The sequence below is a fragment of the Miscanthus floridulus genome, chromosome 1 (assembly GCF_019320115.1).
Source record: "Miscanthus floridulus cultivar M001 chromosome 1, ASM1932011v1, whole genome shotgun sequence".
Classification (NCBI taxonomy): Eukaryota; Viridiplantae; Streptophyta; class Magnoliopsida; order Poales; family Poaceae; genus Miscanthus; species Miscanthus floridulus.
Window position 1 is genome coordinate 122,555,406 of NC_089580.1, and position 21,825 is coordinate 122,577,230.

A 21,825-nucleotide genomic window follows, 5' to 3' on the forward strand; every position below is an offset into this window, starting at 1 on the left:
AGTCCTGAAGGACGAACCGCGCGCTCATTGGATGCTCAGGGCAGGGCCACTCTAGGTCACCCTCTGGCACCTTGTTGGAGGGCCCAGCCTCCAACCGAGCCACCGCCAAGTCCCGCGGTGACACCACCGACCCGCCAGAGGTCCCAGCCATCGATTGGACCACCGCCAGCCTCTACGACGGCACCAACGGCCCTACCATGACATCACCAACGGGCTACTGTGATGGCACCATCGGGACATCCGCCTCATCATCAGACGGGATGTCCACCACCTCGTCGACCTAGGCTGCCGCTGGGCGTCTCGACCCTAGCCCGACCACATCTTCCCTTGGTGCCTTTGGCTCCGACGGTAAGGGCAAGCCGCGTGACCCTCTACCCGGCAAGGCAGGAAGCTCGGTTTCCCTTGCCTCCACCGTGAGAGTCACCTCCAACGCCACCACTACCATCAGCACCGAGATTGCCGCTAACACCAATGCCACAGTCACCTCCTCCTCGATAGCCGAGTCGGAGGGCACCATCCCTAGAACGGAAGGTCCTGCCGCCGTGACACGCTGCAGGACGGGCTTCTAGGTCTCCTGCACGATGGGGCAATACTCATACCCGGCATCCCCAAGCCACTAACGGAAGGTATGGGTCAGTCACACTCCAACAAAAAGCTCAACCATCAAAAAACTAGAAGAAAATGGAGAAAGACATACCGGGTGGCGAGCGGCACAACTCTGAAGGCCGACCCCGACCTCGATGCGCCCATAGGACGAGGACCGCTCTCGGACTACGACCCATGCCCCCTCACTTTGGATGGGGTTAGAGCCAACCCAACCTGCTCCTGCCTGGCCTGTGAATCGCCATGACCTCCGGCTCGGGGCTCCCCAACCAGAGCAGCGGTCGGGGCGTCCCTCGACTACGAGTCATGCATCGATCGGGCGCTAGTCTGCCCCTCGAACCACTCGGACTGTTCGGCCACATTCACAGTAGGCGGGGCCACCTCCAGCCGCAAGTTCAGCGTCGGCACTGGTCCCGCCGCCGCACATTCATCGGGCCGCTCCTCGGACTGCCCGGCTCATCCAGCCGTGTCCACCACGAGCAACAGTGGAGGTGGCAACACTACTGAGGGGTGCAGTGACTACATCCGCTTCGCCGCTCGCTCACCCACAGTGTCCGCGCTAGCCGCATGCTTCTTCGATGTAGGAACCTCCGCGCGCTGTGTGGCCTCCTGCTCCCCACCAGCAGACGTCGCCGCGAGGTCGCGACGCATCGTCGAGGTCGTAACAACCTCCCGACTCTCCTCCTCGTCGAAGAAGGCCATGTCGTCTAGATCCGTAGGATCATTCGACGTGAGTTCCAACTCGATGTCGCTCGCACGTTCCCCGACCCTCACGCGCCGGGCGACCTCCTTCTTCTTCCCTTCCTTTCGCTGAACCTCTTTGGTTTTCTTCTTCTTCCGGGCGTCCACCGCCTCCTTTTGGGCAGCCTGTCGGGCCTAGCTCGCCGCCCTCTTAGGAAGGTGCGGCCAGGACTTGTACCTCCCAAGCCCCAATGGAACGAATGAACCAAAATCAAAAAAGAAGAGGGGAAGAGGAAAAAGCACGAGCAAAGCGAGGGAGCATACCAGCGAGGGCATGATCGAGGCATTAAACGGTATGGGTTTTCCCACCACTGTCTCATTAGGCCTCAGTTGTAGCACTCAGCCGATGCGACTCCAGATCTCATCGTCCGACAGCTCCTCCGGCGACGCACGGTCAGGGTCTGACCGGCCGTCATACTTCCACATCGGGTGTGTCCTCTCCGCCAACGGTGCGACCCGGTGGTGGTAAAAGGTGTGGAACACCCGCACCCCATCGAGGCCATCCCTTACAAGCTTCCAGAGCTCCTCCTCGATGACCTCCACCTTGTGCCTCTCTGTGTGGGCACACCCCCACGACCAACTCTTCTGCTTCACCGTCCTCCCGCTGGTAAACGCTAGAAATGGTGCCCCCACCGGATTCCTAATGTAGAACCACTCCCCATACCATCCTCGGTTGGAATCACATGGGGAGTATGCGGGATACGAGCTTCCCGTGCATGGCTTCCTCTGTAGGGTGAAGCCTCTGACCGGAGCGATCTCGGCCGAACTCTAGTTCACCATCGCTCTCCTAGAGAAGAAGAGCCAGAAGAGGTCCACATGTGGCTCCATCCCAAGAAAGACCTCGCAGACGGTGACGAAGCCAGTGATGTGCAGCGCCCCCATTGAATTGAGGTGCTATAGTTCTAGACCCCACTCGTTGAGGAGCCCGTGCAGGAACCAATGCGTGGGGTATCCTAACCCATGCTCGTGGAAGGTAAGGAAAGACACCACCTCATCAGGACGAGGTTGCAGGAACTACTACTCCTTCCCAGGGACCCTCCAGTGCACCACCTTCTGTGGCGGCAGAAACCCCTTCACGACGAATGCCTCCAGCACTAACGCCCTCATGGTGGATGACCTTCAGTCCAACATTCTGGTGAATTCTCCTCTTCTCCCTCACTCTTTCACCCTTCCTTTTCTAGAAACCTCCACAGCTCTCAGGAACACTCTCGACGAGGAGGAAAAGAAAAGGTGGCGGTGGCAGACGATGAACAGCTAAAAGAATGAGGCGAACACCCTCTCTCTTCTCCTACTTAAAGGAAAGGGAGCATCGGTTAGGAAAGGGCATGTCGATCAGGAAGGCAAAGCGGCGGGGCGAGAAACTCTCTCTCTCTCTCTCTCTCTCTCCATTTAATGTAGATGGGACACCCCCTGATCGACGAGACATGCCTAGCATGATGAAATAGCTCCTAATCAGACGGGACATGACCAGGACATGGCCCACCACTACCGCACACCAGCCACTACCGCACGTCGGGCACGAAAACCAAAGCATCACCACACGTGGACGACTCCCTATCTCCCCAGGCATGACCTAGAGAGATCCAACAATGAAGTCTCCACCGAGAGAGACCAATCGACCTCCTAAGTTGATTGATTCACTCAGGATAAACACCTGAGATACAGGTCCCGGTCGGACGGCTCCGACTGGAGCTCTTCGAACCCCGTCTCTCAGATCACCAAGGTGAGCATGTGTTCATTAATACATACAGTTCACACAAGGGCTAACCCACGGTTGATGAGCGCAGGTACCGGCTGGACGTCTCCGACTAGAGCTCTTCGAACTCTGTCACTCTAGTCGTGCAGGCGTCACCACGCAAAAACTCCGCCGAAAGACAACCAGACCTCCCTGAGTTGATTGAGTCACCCAGGATAGATCAACTGGACTCCTAAGTCGATCGATTCACTCAGGACAAGTACCTGAGATACAGGAAGGAAGCGAAGGGACGCCCCATGCGGGCCATGCCGACTCCGTCTCGAATGACGAGCTCGGGTCCCGGTCAGACATTTCCGACTAAAGCTCTCCGAACCTCGTCTCTTAGGTCATCAAGGTAAGCATGCGTTCATTAAATACAAAACTGTTCACGCGAGGGCTAACCCATGATTGACAAGCGCAGGTCCCAGACGGACGTTTCCGACTGGAGCTCGACGAACCCCGTCTCTCCAGTCTTCAAGGTAGAACACTATCAAAGCCTCTCTATTTCAATTACAAATCATTCATACATCCATACGCGCATTCATCTCATACGCCTGAACCCCCCGGACGATTAGGGCATGAACCGCCCAGGGGCTCGGGAACTAAGCATCGCACGTGCAGCGAAATGCACCAAAATGCTCCATGTTGTGCCACGAAGCGGTGGCTTGCCTCATTCGACATGAGCAACCAAACAGAGCCAGGGGAGAAAATCGTAGATGAGCACCGTGCGGCCTTCGCCTGGTCTGGCAAACCGGGTCATCTCAACCTTCTCGTTCGATCCTGAACCTCTCGGGCTCACAGAATCTCCATTGAGGGGGAGGCCATCAGGCCACCCGGGTCGGTCTATGGAATGACCTAGGTATCTGCCGGGCTGAAGGTAAAGGAGTAGTGGAATGTCATAAGAGGGCTATGTCGACCCCGTCATGAACGACGAACCCGGATTCCACTCGATCACACCCGTTAGCGAGCTCACCGAGCTAGTCTTTGAGCCCGAGCGATCGGGACAGGCGATGAAACTCAGCCCCTCCGGTTGTGAGGAATCGGATGGGGTAGCGTAAAAATGACTCACAGCCCCCATGAAGGCTCGACAGGGCTTGGGGGTTTAAACGCTATAGGACCGTGACTCTGAATTCGCATCGACGGGATAGACGACATCCGGCTACGACTTGGGACCACGACTCCTTAACTCGCGTCGACGGGATAGGCGACATCTGGCTACGGCTTGGGACCGCGACTCCTTAACTCGCATCGACGGGATAGGCGACATCTGGTTACGGCTTGGGACCGCGACTCCTTAACTCACGTTGATGGGATAGGTGACATCCGGCTACAGCTTGGGTCCACGACTCCTTAACTCGCATCGACAGGATCGGCGATATCCGGTTACGGCTCCTAGGACCGCGACTCCTTAACTCGCGTAATGGCTTCAGACGGCTTCACTAACTAAAACTAACTCTTTCGATCCATGGCGAGCACCGACGCCTGGGTCTACTTGCGACTCCACCTTACCTGATCCCACGGCGCGCACCGACGTCAAAGATCGAACTCTGTTGCATCCGAAACTAAGTTATTTCCATTCACGACGCGCACCGACGCCAGGGCTTGTTTCAAAAACTAAAAACTTCCTCGTCCGATCCCCGGCACGCACCGACCCTGGGATCATTAAGTTCTGTCTCAATCTAATCCCCGCGCTTAAAAACACCTCGGCTGCACAATGACGCCATGGTTAAACAAAATTCCATCTCAAACTAAAAAACATGCACGCCTGCTGACACAACACCCCCAACCGATTCGGTCCGAATCGCCTGGGGCTCGGGGGCTACACCCACGGGTACGCTCGCGCACACCCGGCTGCAAGACAAAAATCCCCCAAACGATTATGTCTGAATCGCCCGGGGGCTCGGGGGCTCCTGTCGGGTTTATTAACCTAGGGTCCCTCGAGGATCGGCTTCCACGCCAAGGCTCGGCCCAGAAGAACGACCTTTTCTTCTTCTGGACCAGCCCAAGAGTCTGAACTCAACAGACCGGAGCACTCGCTTTAGGCCCAGGCCGCCTTCGGTCCATCTCTCCGACCGAAGCGCTAGCTCAGGCTCAGGCTAGCTCCGAACGGCCTCTCCGATCAGAGCGCTAGCGTCAGGCCCCGACCGTCTCCGCACGGCCTCCACTCAAAAAGCCCGATCCGAGGACCGCCTCCAACTCTGGCCCCGTGTCTTCGACCGGGATTCATAGAAAACCCTGCTCATCGCTATTCTCCAATAGGGAACCATCCGATCGAGGACGCCCGCTCGGAAAGAACCAGAAGATGTGCAAAGAAAGGCAAGGCATGGCTCACAAGTTAAAACCACTGTACCAGGGACCATACCCTACACGGAACAGTGCTCTGTAGCCACCCTGACACAAAGTATTGTAGGGGCCGCTAGAAACTCCCATATGGTAAGCCCCCTCCGCGTGTCTCTGGACACCGATTGCGGTATGGGCTCTAGGATCTGCCATACTGAGTGAACATAGCATGGCTCCTCACATGCCACCAGGCATCCAGAAGTATTTGCAGGTACTGGCGTCCATCCTTCCTAAAGAAGATAGCTTGACCTTCCGTACACATCTGACATCCTACAGCGACATCGACAGTATTGGGAGGCTTCAACCATTATCTATTTTTCATCACCATAGGTAGGAAGGCTTAGAAATATCTGTACTCTTTTCCTCTCACCTGTAAAAAGCCATCCCCTTTATCTATAAAAGGGGATGCACTCCCTCCAACCAGGAGAGATCGACTTCTTTAAGCTCAGACTTACTAGATCAACATCAACACTCCCAACCGCAAAACCACCCAGTTCCGACCGCGACCCTTCCGGTCAGAGCCGACTGAACCTCTTGTACACCCCCTTCTTCCTCCTTCTTGTTTGTACCCCCACTACAGACTTTGAGCACCTGGGCTCAGGAATACAGTCGTCGATCGACCCCGATTGGACGTAGGGCATGTTATTTGAACCAGTATAAATCCTGTGTCATTGAGTGCTAGGCCACCTCCGATCACAACGTACAGTAAAACTATAAATATTTACTAGTTGGTCACTTTCTGCACCGACACGTATGTTTTAAGTGTTTCATATATTTCAGAGGTATGTTGCAAGTATTTCATATGGATGTTGCAAAAGTAGATCAGGATATTGCATATATTGCAATGGCTATACACATATGTTGCAAGCGTCTGTTCCAAAGATTTCATCTATTTTTTCAAACGTATGTTGCAAGTGTGTTTAATTGGATGTTGCATATGTTTTGTAATGGCTTTTCAAGTGTTTTCAGGTGTTTTTACAAGTGTTTTAGACGCGTGTTTTAATTGTTTTATCTGTCTTCGAACGTATGTTGTAAATATTTCATCTGTATATTTCAAAAATAGACCAGGTGTTGCACATATTGCAATAGCACCGGTGACTGCGCGAACAACGGCATGCTATAGGACTTCGGCTCCTACCTCGTGCGGCGCGTCTCGCCCTCTCCTCTCCCTCCCTCCCTTTCCTTCCCTTCCCTTTCCTCTATCTCATTGCGGCAATTCGAGCTTGGCGACAGGGCGCGCGCGGGGGATGGCGGTGCTGCGGGGAAAGGAGCGTGGCTAGGCGCGGGCGCAGCAAGGTTGAGGATGTCGCATGTGACATGGGTCTGGTGGACGCTCTCCTTTACACGTGGGTGGGATGGACATGATGTTACGCTTGAATGGGAGCAGCCTCTGAACGCGTAATGCTGCCAGACATCCAGACGCTAGCTGCCCTGTCCCGTATGAATATAGGACCTTTGTAGCTGCGTTTTTTACCATTGATGGTCTACAGCTGCTAACCTGCTACTTACCTTCTCTCACGAATCTTTTTTTGAAATAAATAAATATTAAGGGCCTCTTTAACAACGCTCCTGCGTGCTCCAGCTCTGTCACTGTTTATGCACTGTAGCCAGAGCCGCAGGAGCCGGAAAAACGAGCCCGGACGACTCTGTGAACCGTGCCCCGTGAACAGTGAGATAAAAAAAAAGCATGAGGGAGAAAAGCGACTTCAGTGACAGTTCCCGCTCGACGACTTGGAAAAGAGCGAGGGCAAAATCGGAAGAGAAATAGAAAAAGGGAAAGCAGTTACGGGTTGCAGTAGCGACGCCTCTATCTGCTCGGCTCGCACACCTCAGACACAGGCAGGCAGTGGGGAGCGCTCTGCTCCTCGATCCTTCCGCTGCCTTCTAGAACCTTCCGCCCCCCTCCGTCGCCGCACAGCGCTTTCTCCTCCTCCAACCCCGAAGATGGCTACCATGGAGAACGTGATCGTGCTCGTGAACCGCATCCAGCGCGCCTGCACCGTCCTCGGCGACCACGGCGGCGGGGATGTCGCCGCCCTCTGGGAAGCGCTCCCGTCAGTCGCCGTCGTCGGCGGTCAGGTCCGCCTCCTTTCCGTCACCTCTAGGTGCTTGCTCGCCTAGGATTTTGTTCCGTAGTTCAAATACGAGGCGCTTAATTGGGCGGCCATGTACAGAGTTCGGGGAAATCATCGGTGCTCGAGAGCATCGTGGGGCGAGACTTCCTGCCTCGAGGGTCAGGTATGAAGAGATTTTTACCTTCTTCATTCACTGAATCATGTTTTTTTGGGCTCGAAATTTTATGGTTTTTGGTTTGTGTTTGGATTGGAAGGGATCGTGACGCGTAGGCCACTCGTACTGCAGCTGCACAAGACGGAGGACGGCGTGCAGGAGTACGCCGAGTTCCTGCACATGCCCAAGCGCCGCTTCACTGATTTCGGTAAGCATCCTTCGTCATCTTCAGCGATATAGGGTTATTCACTTATTCTTGGCCTAAGCTGCTATGAAATTGGTTTGTTGGTAAGTTGATTGCTAGTATAATTGAATGCTTGATTGGCCATGTTTACCGTCGCAAGATGCACTGTTTACTGAAACTAATAATTTTATACTATATTTCTGCCAGCAGAAGCTGTGTCTTACTATTATTCAGTTATTAACGAATTTGGTTCTGCCAGTGTGCAATTGTATTGTCTCCTATTTGAGTTCTCTTCAAAATTTCTGCTCGATGAGGATGACACTTCTTACCTTACTTGCTATGTTGCACCTACCATTGCCATTGGGGTCTAAGAAGTATTCGACTTGTGTAAATGGCATGATCATCTTTGTGTTTCCCATGTTGTGCTGCTAGTTCAAATATCATGTGCATTTATCATGCTTTGCAACATGTATTCAAAAGTAGAATGCACAAACTTAGTAAGAAGCAGTTGCCATTTGATCTCAGAGTGGATTTGGTATTTTTCAGTACATGGAAATGGCTGAAGTACTTATCTCAGATGCCAACAATTATTGTTCTCTGCAGCTCTTGTGCGGAAGGAAATCCAAGATGAAACTGACAGGTTGACTGGAAAGACAAAGCAAATATCTCCAGTTCCAATTCATCTCAGCATATACTCTCCACATGGTATCTAAGCCCTGGGCACAACCTGCCACTGCTTTTTTCAAGAAACAAGAAAAAAATGGAGATTATTGCTATTTCTTTTAGTTGTTGAATCTAAAAATCTCAGTCGAATGCTATGTGTATAGCACTATATCTCTTCTTTCTGACAAAAGCTGTGTTGCAATGTTTTTTTGTTTCCTTTTGTTTTCCTGGTCATGTTTTAATAATTGAAATTGATGCTAGTGGACGCTTCTTGTTGACTAGTTTGTAGAGCAGTTGATTTATATGCAAAAGCATCTCTGAGCTCCTGAATCTTTGTAGTATATATTTATTTACTCAATTCAATCGATTATTGCAGTGGTCAACTTAACATTGATTGATCTGCCGGGTCTAACAAAAGTTGCAGTAGGTATGTAAATGTGTTTATTGTTTTTGTTCACGTTCTTGTATTAGGTGGGCCTTTTTCAGGAGAAATTTCATTGATTATGTTGTCTCTTTCAGAGGGGCAGCCTGAAAGCATTGTTCAGGATATCGAAAGCATGGTGCGCTCGTATGTTGATAAGGTATGAATGATGCACATATCTCTAAAACTGACTATGACCTTGACATATTTTGCATGTTGTTTCTTAAATTAAATGGCGTAACACTTGCATCGTTGGTAGAAGTGCACCTTTAGTGGTCATACAAAATGCTTCAGCGTTAACATTCATTTCTTCTTCAGAATAGAATTAAAGCCACTGATGTTTACCTTGTTATTATTCATGTTTCTAAATAGCGCTAGAGCATTTTCAGAGGGCCTACCTCTAAGATATTGCCAATTCTTTTGCTATTGCACCTTAAAATGGTTCCACTAAACACTGCTATTTGTCTTTGCAGCAAAATTTGTTTAGCACCACTAATGCTAGCTGAGTCAAATATCCACTCTTTGCTGTAGATGAATAGAATTCTATGCCTCTTCATTGTGTTTTTTACTCAATGAATGTTGTAATGAGCCATTGAGTAACTGTTGAGTTTATTTCTTCATTGTGAATTGAGTGAATATGAATGTTGATTATAGCCGTGAATATATTATATTTTTGATTGAATGATTGTTAAGACATGGGACATGTATCCTAGAGAATTTTTTATGTATTCAAGTATTATGTTTATGAAATATTGTTAGTTTCATGTTTTTTTCATAATTGATTGACAATTTCCATTTTTTTATAAAACCACTAAATGAAATAGCTTTGCTGTATCCGCTATAACTTTTCATGGCTCTTGGAGGAGGCTGCTGCTAAATGGCGTAGTCCACTATTTTAAACCATGTTTTTAGTTGAAAATGGTGAGGAAATACTCTGTATAGTCTATTCAAGAGCATCTAACTATAACACTTGATCTCACGAGCAGATCTACTAAGTGTAAGACTGGGTAGAATTCCTATAGCATGGACTGAATTATTATGCCTGATTATGCCTGTTCTATCTTGAATTCAATTCCTAACTTCCTATACCTACTCTATGTTTTGGCACTTTGCTTATTGCATACGGTTACATTCTCAATCACATCAACAAGGTGTCTTGAATTTTTGTATTTTCTTTGCAGCCGAATTGTCTTATACTGGCTATATCTCCTGCCAATCAAGATATAGCAACATCAGATGCAATCAAGCTTGCCCGGGATGTGGATCCAACTGGTATGAATCAAGATAGCACACTTGTTTTTCCATGGTATATTACTTTTATTAGCTGATGATACCTACTTTGATTGTGAGTTTGAATACTTGTGTATTCTCGTTTCACATATGTCTAATAAAACCTTTTCTTTGATCATTTCAAAACTTGTCCACATCATATGTGCTCGTCGTGAACAAATAGCCTCTTAACAGGTCACCAAGAACTCTCACACACTAGATACACACGAACACAATGGTTTTGGTGGCTGGAATGACTTGAGCTTTTTCTGATTTTCCTCATAGCTTTATACAGTGCTGAGAGCTACAATTGTGGCTGTGATAGCCTCCTAATTAATGCAGAATATTACCCAAATAATCAGCCTATTACTCCTATTACTCAATGCTGAAATTTAGCTAAAGTAAAGGCTATGAACCTAGACACTAGCATGCACCTAGCACACAGGATTATTTCCAACAATGATTGCATGCACATCATTTTAGGATAGAGACCATTTGCTTGTTTCAGTGTGTTGGGTAGAACCTAAGAGCATTTGTGCCAAGCATGTTGCAGGTTGAAGCATACTATACTCCAACTCTGCAAATTTGGGGCATTTTGTACTAACTGATTATAGACTTCCCTTCCTTGTTACTTCTACCAGTTTCTAAATGAACTATCCTGTTCCCTAACCATTTGTATAATGGAAAAATAAGACACTTGCTAACAAACCTCATTTGAAGTATATCTGTCACCTTTTCATGTCTATAAGTCCAGAACATTCAAAATTTTGTTGTTGAGGTCACCACAGTAGTGTTCAAACTCTTGGCTTGCTGTATCTTAGTTTTATGGTATGTAGCAAAGTTCTAAAATGAGGTAATAAATTTGTCACCGTGTGCATCTTTTGATGCAGAGGGTGCGATATGATTACTACAAACTACATTATCTAAAAAAGTGCCAGGAAACATGATGGTTGTGAACACTAATAAAATAAGAGAACGTGAAGCTGTAAACTCATGTCAGCTACTAGATCAACTTTGGATGGTGTAAGAAGTTGACATAAGAGTAAAGTGGAATGATTCAGGAGTTTTTCCAAGTGTCAGTAATTTGACTTAGATTACTGTTTCTCTTTCTCCAAAATTAAGGTTAATTATCATTTGAGAATCTCCATGCTGACAAAGTCCTATCCTTTTGATTCGCCTAGTTAATTCCTTGGCTTAGGATCATCTTAAATTTCTTCAGGTGAGAGGACATTTGGTGTGTTGACAAAGCTTGATCTAATGGACAAGGGAACAAATGCACTTGACGTACGTTTCTGTGGTCTCTTGTTCTGTGTGAATTATTTGTTTTTATTGCCATTGGACTCTGTAACTTCCCCTTCTTTATTTTCATTTAGGTTCTCGAAGGAAGAGCTTACAGACTGCAGCATCCCTGGGTTGGAATTGTGAACCGTTCACAAGCAGATATCAACAGGAATGTTGACATGATTATTGCTAGGCGAAAAGAGCAAGAGTTCTTTGATTCTAGTCCTGAATATTCTCATCTTGCCAGCAGGATGGGTTCAGAATATCTTGCTAAACTTCTTTCACAGGTTCAAGAAATCTTGCATTGCTTTCATTTATGCTGTTAGTGATCTAAAAAAGGTAGATGATGCAGTGCTGCTTCAATCTTTCAGCATCTAGAGGCTGCGATCAGATCACGCATTCCGAGCATAACCTCTCTGATAAACAAAACTATTGATGAGCTTGAATCTGAGATGGATCGCCTTGGTAGACCTATTGCCTCTGATTCTGGGGTAATTTTTACTGAAATTTTGAGTTGAAGTGCATTGGAGTTAAATGGACATAGGGACATCATGGCTATTCTTTTGCAGGCTCAATTGTACCTCATCCTGGAGCTTTGCCGTGCATTTGACAAAATATTTAAAGAACATCTTGATGGAGGGTAAACCTCATATCAATGTTTTTCTTAATTGATTTACTGTCAATCTGATTATTGTTCTGGGCTGTCCTTAATATTAAATGCAATTTAAAATTTGTAGACGACCTGGTGGTGATAGAATTTATGGGGTCTTTGATAACCAACTTCCTTCTGCTCTGCGGAAGCTTCCATTTGATCGTCACCTCTCCGTGCAAAATGTGAAGCGGGTTGTATCACAGGCAGATGGTTATCAGCCTCATTTAATTGCTCCTGAGCAAGGGTACCGTCGGCTGATTGAATCTGCTCTCAATTATTTTAGAGGTCCAGCTGAAGCTTCTGTAGATGCTGTAAGAAATCTTCTTCCTGTGCTGATTGTATTAGTACTTTCTTTCATCAACTGAAGAGTCTTTTATACATCACTGCAGGTGCATTCTGTTTTGAAAGAGCTGGTGAGGATATCCATTGGGGAGACTCAGGTTGGCCCTTGGTTTCTTAGTTAAAAGTATCAGTTACACCCTTTTCCCTTGTACATTAGTTACAAAAGTTACTGCATCTTTAGGAGTTGAAACGATTTCCAACTCTACAAACGGAGCTTGCTGCTGCATGCTATAAGGCCCTTGAGAGATTCCGTGAAGATGGCAGGAAAACTACTCTACGGCTGGTTGATATGGAGTCAGCATATTTGACTGTGGAGTTCTTCCGCAAGCTCCCACAGGAAGTTGATAAGACTGGAACTGGAAATCCCAGGACTGCAAACCCTCCTGCTCCTTCAGATGATCGTTACACTGATGCACATTTCAGGAGGATTGCTTCTAATGTGTCCTCATACATTGGCATGGTATCTGAAACGCTGAAGAATACTATCCCCAAGTCTGTTGTCCACTGTCAGGTCCGCGAAGCTAAGCGGTCCCTGCTTAATGATTTCTATACTCAAGTGGGTGGGAAAGATGTGAGTAACCTTTCTTTGTGTTCTAGCTTGTTCATTCCTCCTCCTAGCATTTTTTTTCCAGTAAATAAATTTTGTTTTTGCAGGCTAAGCAACTTGCAGTACTCCTTGATGAGGATCCTGCCCTCATGGAACGCAGGTTGCAATGCTTTAAGAGGCTTGAGCTGTACAAGTCTGCTCGGGACGAGATTGATTCCGTGTCATGGACACGATGAAGGTAACACTTATCTTCCATTAGACACATTGTAATTCGACTAATGCAGAATTAGCAGCCAGCTATTATGCACATTGGTTGTCAAGTATTACTAGACCGATCACCTGTCTCGTATCTTAGCCTGTTAATATCAGTTGTGTGCTTGACTGCTTGTGTTGTATCTATGTCTCAACTCCCAACTCTTATTAGGTGCAAATCTCTCAGTCCTTCGTAACCCATGTGGAAACTTGTATGCACGAATGAGAATGAATTTTGTTCATGATACCTAGATTCTGTAGTAGTAGGATGCACATGCAGGTTCTTCTTCCATCTTTTACTAAGTGTAGTCGTGTAGACTGCAGAATTCGGACTTTTAATGACAAATATATTTTATGCAATTTGCCACTAGTCAATCACACTGTAGAATAAATCCACATTGTTGGCTGCGAGCATTACCATGCAATTGAATCAGGAAGTTATTTGGGAGCCGTTCGATAAACAATACTGGTATTGCGTCTGAACATTCTCGGCCTGCTGGACCAGCAAGACCCGTCTGCCATCTACGAGTATCTTTTGTTAGCGTTATTGCTGACATTTTCCACATCCGGGATGGATGACGCGTGCAGTGCAGAACCATCCGAAACAGGGATCAGGTCAGTCAAGCCCCGCATAAGCCTTGGTCAATTTCGCGATGCTTATTTGTCCCGCTCGCATTCTTTCAGCAGCATACAAATCAGTCCGCGCGTTCTTTTCTGGTCAGTTGCGCCCTCCGTTGATCTGACCCTTTTGGTTCGTCGGGGAAATCCTCGCGTGCTGGCCATGGATTCATGCTTTCTAGAGGAGGTTTTGCCCGCCGTGCGCCCTTCCATGAGTTCCCCCCCGCGTAGAACATGTCTTCTTCTGGAATAGAAACGCTAAACGCATGACGTGCTGTCCTGATTTTGACGAGTTCATGCATCTTCAGCAGACTGGATTGGTCGTCCTAAGAACACGAAATTGTCATTAGGAGCCGTACACGTCATCTACTAGTGTTTCCGGTGAAGTTGATGTCACCATGATCTGCCAGTCAGAATAAATGTGCTCCTAGTATTAATCAGGCCTTGATCCGTCTTCCTCATTGCTGAAAACCTCACCCAAATTGGATTGTAGGCTTTTAGAGCACGTCCGTCACCATGGATATGATCATTAGCTGTTCCGGCTGTCCACATTTTGTACAGGTCCAAACTGGCATCGCTGCCCATCCACAGTACCAGTGCGTAATAGCCGCTCAAAAATTTCCGACCAATATTGATTGATGGTGGTAACAAGCGCTACTAATTGCTTATATGTTATCTGTCACGGTCGTGACTCTAATGCCTGAACAAAATCCAGGGCCGCACTTTGGACTTTACTAGCGTATAAATACTAGAACATGCCAGTAGTTATCTCTGGGGGCAGTATTCTTTTAAGGTGAAGAATAGGCCGGCCGGTAGTTGTTGGCCATTACGTACTTAGCAGTAGCACACATATACTCTTGTCTCATTTGGCGGTTGGTCGATTAAGGCACGTCTAGGCATCTAGTGAGTGGTCGGTCGGACCGGATCACCGAACGAGTAATGAGTAATCTCCTCGTGCAGGCCTTCCTCATCGAGCTTATAATTTCTCTGCCGCTGACCACCCCATGACCGAGCACCTCACGCGGATGTGCCACAACCGTCATATCTCTCAGCCGTGTTATCTTATACCTAGATATAGGTTGTAAATCTAGCCTGTGCACTAGGAGCGTACGTGTGGTGTGTGTCAGTGCGTGAATTCAGATAATATAAGTCTTTTAAACTAGAGTTTGTTGCACATGTAATCCCGTGGCGCTGCTGCTCGCCACATACCAGGCATGGGCAGCGCCCACGCGCTCCTCTCCAGTCTCCACCCCCAATGATCCATCCCTCCTCGGCGGACGGACAGACGGGCGTGAGGGCGTCGTTGCTCGCATGTCGTGTGCGCGGGGGGAGGGAGCGGCCGGCGCTCTGTTGGCGTCTCCCCGGTCACCTCACCTGCCGTTCCTCCACTATTCAACTGCTCCTCCCTCCCCGTCAGCTGCTGTTGTTGTCTCCCGCCAAACCTGGACAAGCCTTGTTCCTGTACTCATGGGCCAGAACACGGACCCAAATGGATGGAAGCTTCTCCCTGTCACGCCTGTCGGTCTCTCTCTCTCGAGCACAGAATTCGAAAATGCAGAGCAATAATCAAACAGAGACGGGCATACGCTCTCCAGCAAACAAATCTGTACGACTGTACCGGCACTGTTTCATGGCGTGTGCCGGCGTTTTTGTGTACCATGTTTTTGACGTTTGACTTGAGCCCAATCGACCTAGGAGGCTAGGACTGTGCACGCACCACTCTACGCCCTACTGCCGGTTGAGCCTGAAGGGGCATGAGTCCGATCCCAAACAAACAAGCGAGAGGAAGAGGACGTCCTCGCAAGGGGGAAGCGGGTGGAGATGATAAAGAACCGGCGCCCTTGATTCCTTCCCTCACCAAGCATATATATGTGTCCTGTCCCCGACGTATTCAATTTGTCCGTCAGCGACAACGGGGGCAATAAATCCCGTGCATATGAACGTCCTACTCCTACCGGCAATAACTCCGTTTAAACGGTTTCCCGTTTAGCAATGTTAGAATCAGCATGCCATTCATTCACATATTTAGGGTTGGTTGCTTTTGTTGTTAGACGTGGTAAATTCATGTAAAACAGTGTAATTTCCCCCTAGAGTACGCTAGCCTTGTTTTGGATTAGTGAATTACGCTCGATGGACTATAATTGTTTAAACTTTGAAGTGGAATCTGTCAAGTGATTGCCAATTCTTTTCTTGTCAGTGTGGAAATTTCTCATTTGCAAATCTGTGGTTATATATTTTTATATTATATTATATCTAACTCCTTGCTGAGTTCATTCTCAATGTATGGTCTCTATATAAATCGCAACAAATGTGCTTAGACAAGATCAGGTAAGCATTGTTGAGCAGAGACTTTTTTCTGAGAGGAAGACTCGAGTTTTATTTTGCTTTATCTTTTTTAATAAAAAAAATGAACCCGGGAGTTGAACTAGACTAGCGGAGTAGCCTGCGCCAGGGCCCCACCCCCTCCACACCGTTTCGTTCCGAGTCCCCACCCCCCCGTCCTTCCCTCCCCCAAGATAAATCCCAGCCATTACGGCGCCATCGCCCAGCCCAACCACTCTTCCGGTCTTCCCACAGGCCACAGCGCAGAGGCACAGCACAGGCCGACAGGCGCAAGCGCAGCGCCAAGGAAAATCCGAGCTGCCCTGCTGCTGCACAGCGCGGTACAACTGCAACGCCGCTGCTACAAAGGCAACGCCAAAATCCAAACCCAACCAACGAACCGCGCTGCTCCAGTCTCTTGCGCCTCGCGATCTGCCGCTGCTCCTTCCTCTCGGCGCTGTGGCTGCGGCGGGCGGCGGCGGCTGGCCGGCGTGATGAGCGCTGGGAGATGAGGTGCAAGCTCCACCCTTACGCCAACCCCGTGGGCGTGTGCGCGCCCTGCCTCCGCGACCGCCTCCTCGCGCTCGCCGCCGAGCGCGCCCAGGCCGCCGACGCCAGCAGCGACGGGGGCTGCGGGAGCAGCAGCTGTGGCGGCTCGCCCCCGGCGGCCCTACTACACCTGCCCGCGCGGCGGCACCAGCACCAGCACGGCCACGCCGAGGAAAGGGCCGGGGCGGCGTTCCCGCGCTCCGTCTCGCCGTACGTGCAGCACCGACGCTCCGATGCCTGCGCTTATGCGACCTCCTCCTCCTCGTCCGGGTACCACCAGCACCAGCCGAACCTCCTCTTCTTCCGCACGCCGCAGGTCGGACCGGCCGCAGCGGCCGCGGCCGCCTTTCGCGCCGCCGACGAGCCCGGGGAGGAGACCGGCGGCAAGAGGAAGCAGGCCGCGCCGAGGCGGTCCTTCCTGTCAGCGATCTTCGGCGGCGGCAGGCGGCACGGACGGGAAGCAGTGGCAGGCAGGAAGGAGCCTCCCCGGCGGTCCACCTCGTGGCTCTCGGCGATCATCCGCCGCAAGCGGAGGCCGACCGACTTGCCCGCGGCCGCGTCCTTCCCGGCGCCGCCACGGGCGCAGCAGGACGAGGAGCCTGAGTCCCCCGGAGGCAGCAGCAGCAGCTGGTGGTTCCCCTCGCCGTCGCTGGCCAGACAGCAGCAGCACCGGCGCCGGCACGGCGGCGGCGGCGGCGGCGGCGCTGGCGCGGGCACCAGCGGGGACGGGATCTCGGGGTTCGCCGTGTGCCTGAGCCCGCTCGTCCGGCCCAGCTCCGCCGGCGGCCGGCGCCAGTGCCAGCCGCCGGGCACCTCCACGATGGGAGACAGCCACCGGCGACACGCGTCGGCCGGAGGCGCCGCGTCGTTCGGGCGCAACGCCTCCCGGAAGCTCGCTGATATGGGTAGGTTCCGATGACGCGGCCTCGCCGGCCGGTCCTCGTCGTCGGCGCCGACCGAAGTTCCTCTTTTTTTTAAGTTAAATACAACGGCGTAAGTCCATTAACTTTTTTTTTTGTGTGACGTGTCATCTTACAGCCCGTTCGGGAGGCCGTAAACGATCGTGGATTATTTACTGCTGACTGGTTTGGTGTGAGAGAAAAACACTGTTCCTGGCTGAAAATTTACGATCGTTTACGAGCAAACGAACATGCTTCATAAACTTTAAAACTGTATTTTTAGGTCCATTAACTTTTGGTGGTGTGTCATCTAGTTCCATTAACTTTTAAATTGTATTTTTGAGTCCCTAAACTTTTTAACTGGTTCCTCGTAGATCCATATCCTTTCGTTTAGCAAATAGATCTGACATGACACATCAAACAAGCAGCCATCATGGAGTAGGTGATGAGTTCATAGCTCCTCAAGATGTTCATGGAGACTTGTCTAGCAATAATTCAAATGTAGCAGCTGGTAATTCGTTAATATCCTCTGGTCTTAAATTTGAGACTATTATTTTTAAAGATAAATATATCGTGGACATGGAGAAATTGACAACCGCTGGACTGTCATCAAAGATATTTTATAAAGGTGCCTTATTATTGCGTGAAAAGAAGAAGAAAATAAAGCCAACAAGATACATCAGTACTAATTCTACAGAGGTGAAGATCATCAATGGATTTTTCCCAACGTGATTAGTATCCTTGCTGTAGTATTTTATTATTTCCATGCGTTAATTTTCTATCCAGTTGTGATACACGATCTTTTATCTAGCATATAGCTTTTAGTGCCTACGCGCACCTACGTACGTGAATCAAATTGGTGGCTGCGTTTGGATGTGCCATGCATGTTAGCTGAATCAGAGACTCAGGGTCAATTGGTCCTAGTAGGGCTGGTGGAGTCCGAGTTTTGTTTGACTCAGTTGACCTACATGCCTATACCTGTGGCCTTCGGTCTTGTACTGGGTAAATTAGACTGGATTTTATGTTTGGTTGATCGGCCATGGTGGCTGCTTTTTTGTGTGCCATGTCAGATCTGTTCGCTAAACGAAGGGGTATAGGCCTACGGTGAACCAGTTAAAAAGTTTAGAGATTTAAAAATGTAATTTAAAAGTTGATGAACCTGGATGACACACCACTAAAAGTTAATGGACCTAAAAATACAGTTTGAAAGTTGATAAACCTAGATGACACATCACTTAAAGTTAATGGACCTACGGTGCATTTAACTTTTTCTTTTCTTTTTTGTTAATCTCAAGGATGATTGATGATGTTTGTTAATACAGTAGTAGCACTTAGCGCCTAGGTAGCCGCCACGAGAGTGAAAACAAACTTGGGAAGAAATTCAATGGTGATTCGAGGGGTCTGCTTTGGGCTCTGTTTGGCTGTTCGTAAAGTCGCTTGTGTTGATTTGTACGGTTGATTTTCTGAAAGAGAAAAATATTATACCATGATTTATAAGCCGGCTTATAACGGCAGCCGCACACTTCCTTGGTTTGTACTCCTACGAGCCAGCACATTAGACGAAGACAGTGGATTAGTAAGAAAATTGTGAGCTTTGAAATTTTGTTTCGTTTGGGAGGAATATGTCAATCAAGGCGACCTGGGGATATCAGCTCTGCTGACCTCTGAACCGCGACTTCAATTTTGTCCGCTGCCGAGTGCCGAGCTGTTTATCGGGCGATTGGTTCGTTTTGTTTGTGGCCGGCGCGGTGTTTGCTGGCGCTCACCATTCACTCCCGGAGGCCGGAGGTAGTTGTCAGTTGCGTCGCTAGCCTCCCTCTGTTGGACTTGGATCCTTCCTCTTCCGTCAGCACTGTATTTGGAGCACTTCCTGCTACTACTGTAATGGCCGTAGCCTGTTCGCTTAGGTCGTATTTAGCTTATAAGTCATGGTTTATCAGTCAACGAACGGTATTTTTCTCTCACACCAAATCAGCCAACAGTATTTTCAGCTATGACTTATAAGTCAAACAAGCTCAAACGAACAGGGCCTACTGCCCATGGCAGCATGTGCTCCTAGGTGTACAGGGGAATTCATGGAATTCATTAAAGGCGAGAAGCCGAGAACTGGTCTGGCCGGAGTACTGTGCACAGGGTTTCTTCTGACTCTGAGGCCGCAAATGTATAATCCTCGGCCCGTTCGCTATCCGTTATGGTATAGTATTTTTCTCTCACACCAAATTAATACCAACCGGGCTTATCGTCCAAATACTAACCCGTCGGATGTTACATACTCCTACAGTATGCGTGTAGGATAGGAGCACGTAGTATACAGTATACTATACGGCGGGCAGACGCGACGCGGGATTTATTAACTAGCTGCGTCACGTCATGGGTCGCCCGACCATTAAGAACCCCGCCGTGTGGCGACAAGGCCCCGACGCGACGGACTACGGTCGCCTCGCTCCATGCGCGACAACACGGACACGTAGTGAGCCGCGTCGGCCCGTTCGTCGCCTGTTGCCCGCTGACAATGCAGACCATCGGTTTCAGGCAGCCGCAATCACACGTCACGTACTTAAATGATGGTTGGCACTCGGACACCGTACGCCCAAGCGCGAGCCGCAGGTGCTACGGCACCAACGGTTGGCATGGCGGCTCTGGACGGGCGATACCCGTTGGCCTGCTGATCCGACGAGCAGAGATCGTCCACGACACAAGAGATTTGCGGAATCGCCATGCATGTCTCATTAAGCGTCACATCCCAGTCTCACGCACTCAAGGGCAAGCAAGTACGTACGCTTCGCCACGCTCACGCAGAGAGAAAGATCGGGATTGATGATGCCTCGCAGCCACGGCGAATCTAGTGAGAGTGATGCACGCCTGCAGAAGGCTCATGCAGGCATCGAAGGGAGCGAGTGGCCGAGCGCTCGATGCCTCCGCGGGACAGGGAGGACGACGGTGACAAATTGCTTCTGGGGCAGAGCCGCATAGTAGGATAGGGGCAGTAGGAAGCATTTTAGCAGCGCCATGGGAATGCGAGACCGGATGATGGAAAGGGCCGCACGCCTGGCTCGCGCATCATGACATGGCGCGGGCGACGGCACTGCATGATGATCCGCTACATACACTGCTGCGCGCATTAGCTCAAGGGGAAAAAGGAGCTAGCAGCAACATTCCACTTCCACCAGGGTGCTCGCGTGCGTCTGGCCGGACGACACCTCGCTCGCTCGTCGGCACCGGCGTCTGCGTCGGATCGGACCCGCTGGGCAGCAGGGCCGTCGGGATCACCCGGTCATGGTTCAGCGCACAGCATCAGGTTCCTGGACCGTGCTGTACGTTCCTTGGCAGGAGGCAGTCGGCGCTGCACGTCGCTCAGTTCACTGCCTGTCGATTAGGAGTATAGATTCTTCCATTCTCTAAACGATGCCTACATCACCTGTCCGAATATGGATCGCACTGCAGAGACACGAGGAGACCCCACATCACAAGAACCTCACGCTAGCTGGGAGTGAGACGACTCGACTCGAGCTTGTTACATGCACGGCATGGTAAAATGGCATGGTAGCAATACCAACCAACACCCGGTCAATTCAAATTGCCCGCTCCGGCAGGCGGCAGGCGCACACCTCGGCGTTCCCATCGCTTTTTTCCGTCTTTCTCCGGTTTGCCGGATCAAACATGCCAAAAGCTAGCTCTTCTTAGACGTCGGCGAAAGCAACCGCTTGTTGCGGACAAGACACAGGCACACACAGCCAGTGTTAAACAAACTTGCAGCGGCACTGGACTTTCTGGAAAGTTTATGGGGACGGACGGACCTCGGAAGACGACGGAGACTACACAGCATGCTGCAGCCCGTCGAGCACGCGGTGGTTGATGGCGATTGTAGCCGCATGAGGTCCGGCAACAAAAGGCGTCTACATGCATGGAAGTTGTAGTCCTGGGACTGCACTGCATGCACTTTGCCTCGTCAGCCTGCCTCCCGTGTATTGTATCCGACGGACGAGCTAGTAGCGCTGGCTAAACTGTTCAAATTTTTTGTTTCCTCAAAAAAACTGTTCAATTTTTTTGTGTCCCGTACATGATCCGAGTTGAGATTGTGCTTTGTTGAACAGAAAATCTGGTACCCACTGCGTCAGCACCTCCCTCCTCATCGTATTCTTCTCCAGAATTTTAGCATCTGAACTGAAAGCACTTCG

General features: G+C 49.7%; 2 protein-coding genes across 2 annotated transcripts; both read left to right on the plus strand.

Annotated features, from left to right (window-relative positions):
- Nucleotides 1-7,230: 7,230 nt before the first annotated feature.
- On the plus strand, nucleotides 7,231-13,619 carry LOC136539920 (phragmoplastin DRP1E-like). The gene is made up of 15 exons (XM_066531902.1): nucleotides 7,231-7,498; nucleotides 7,594-7,657; nucleotides 7,749-7,856; nucleotides 8,436-8,537; nucleotides 8,872-8,922; nucleotides 9,015-9,076; nucleotides 10,098-10,188; nucleotides 11,405-11,469; nucleotides 11,559-11,753; nucleotides 11,838-11,957; nucleotides 12,036-12,106; nucleotides 12,204-12,429; nucleotides 12,508-12,558; nucleotides 12,642-13,031; nucleotides 13,115-13,619. Exons 1-15 carry the CDS (start codon nucleotides 7,364-7,366, stop codon nucleotides 13,241-13,243), a joined length of 1,860 nt encoding a protein of 619 aa, XP_066387999.1. The 5' UTR covers nucleotides 7,231-7,363; the 3' UTR covers nucleotides 13,244-13,619.
- A 2,810-nt stretch (nucleotides 13,620-16,429) lies between these two features.
- Nucleotides 16,430-19,189, plus strand: LOC136492491 (uncharacterized). Its single transcript, XM_066488492.1, has one exon. The coding sequence runs from the start codon at nucleotides 16,708-16,710 to the stop codon at nucleotides 17,665-17,667; it is 960 nt and encodes a 319-aa protein (XP_066344589.1). The 5' UTR covers nucleotides 16,430-16,707; the 3' UTR covers nucleotides 17,668-19,189.
- The last annotated feature ends 2,636 nt before the right edge of the window (nucleotides 19,190-21,825 follow it).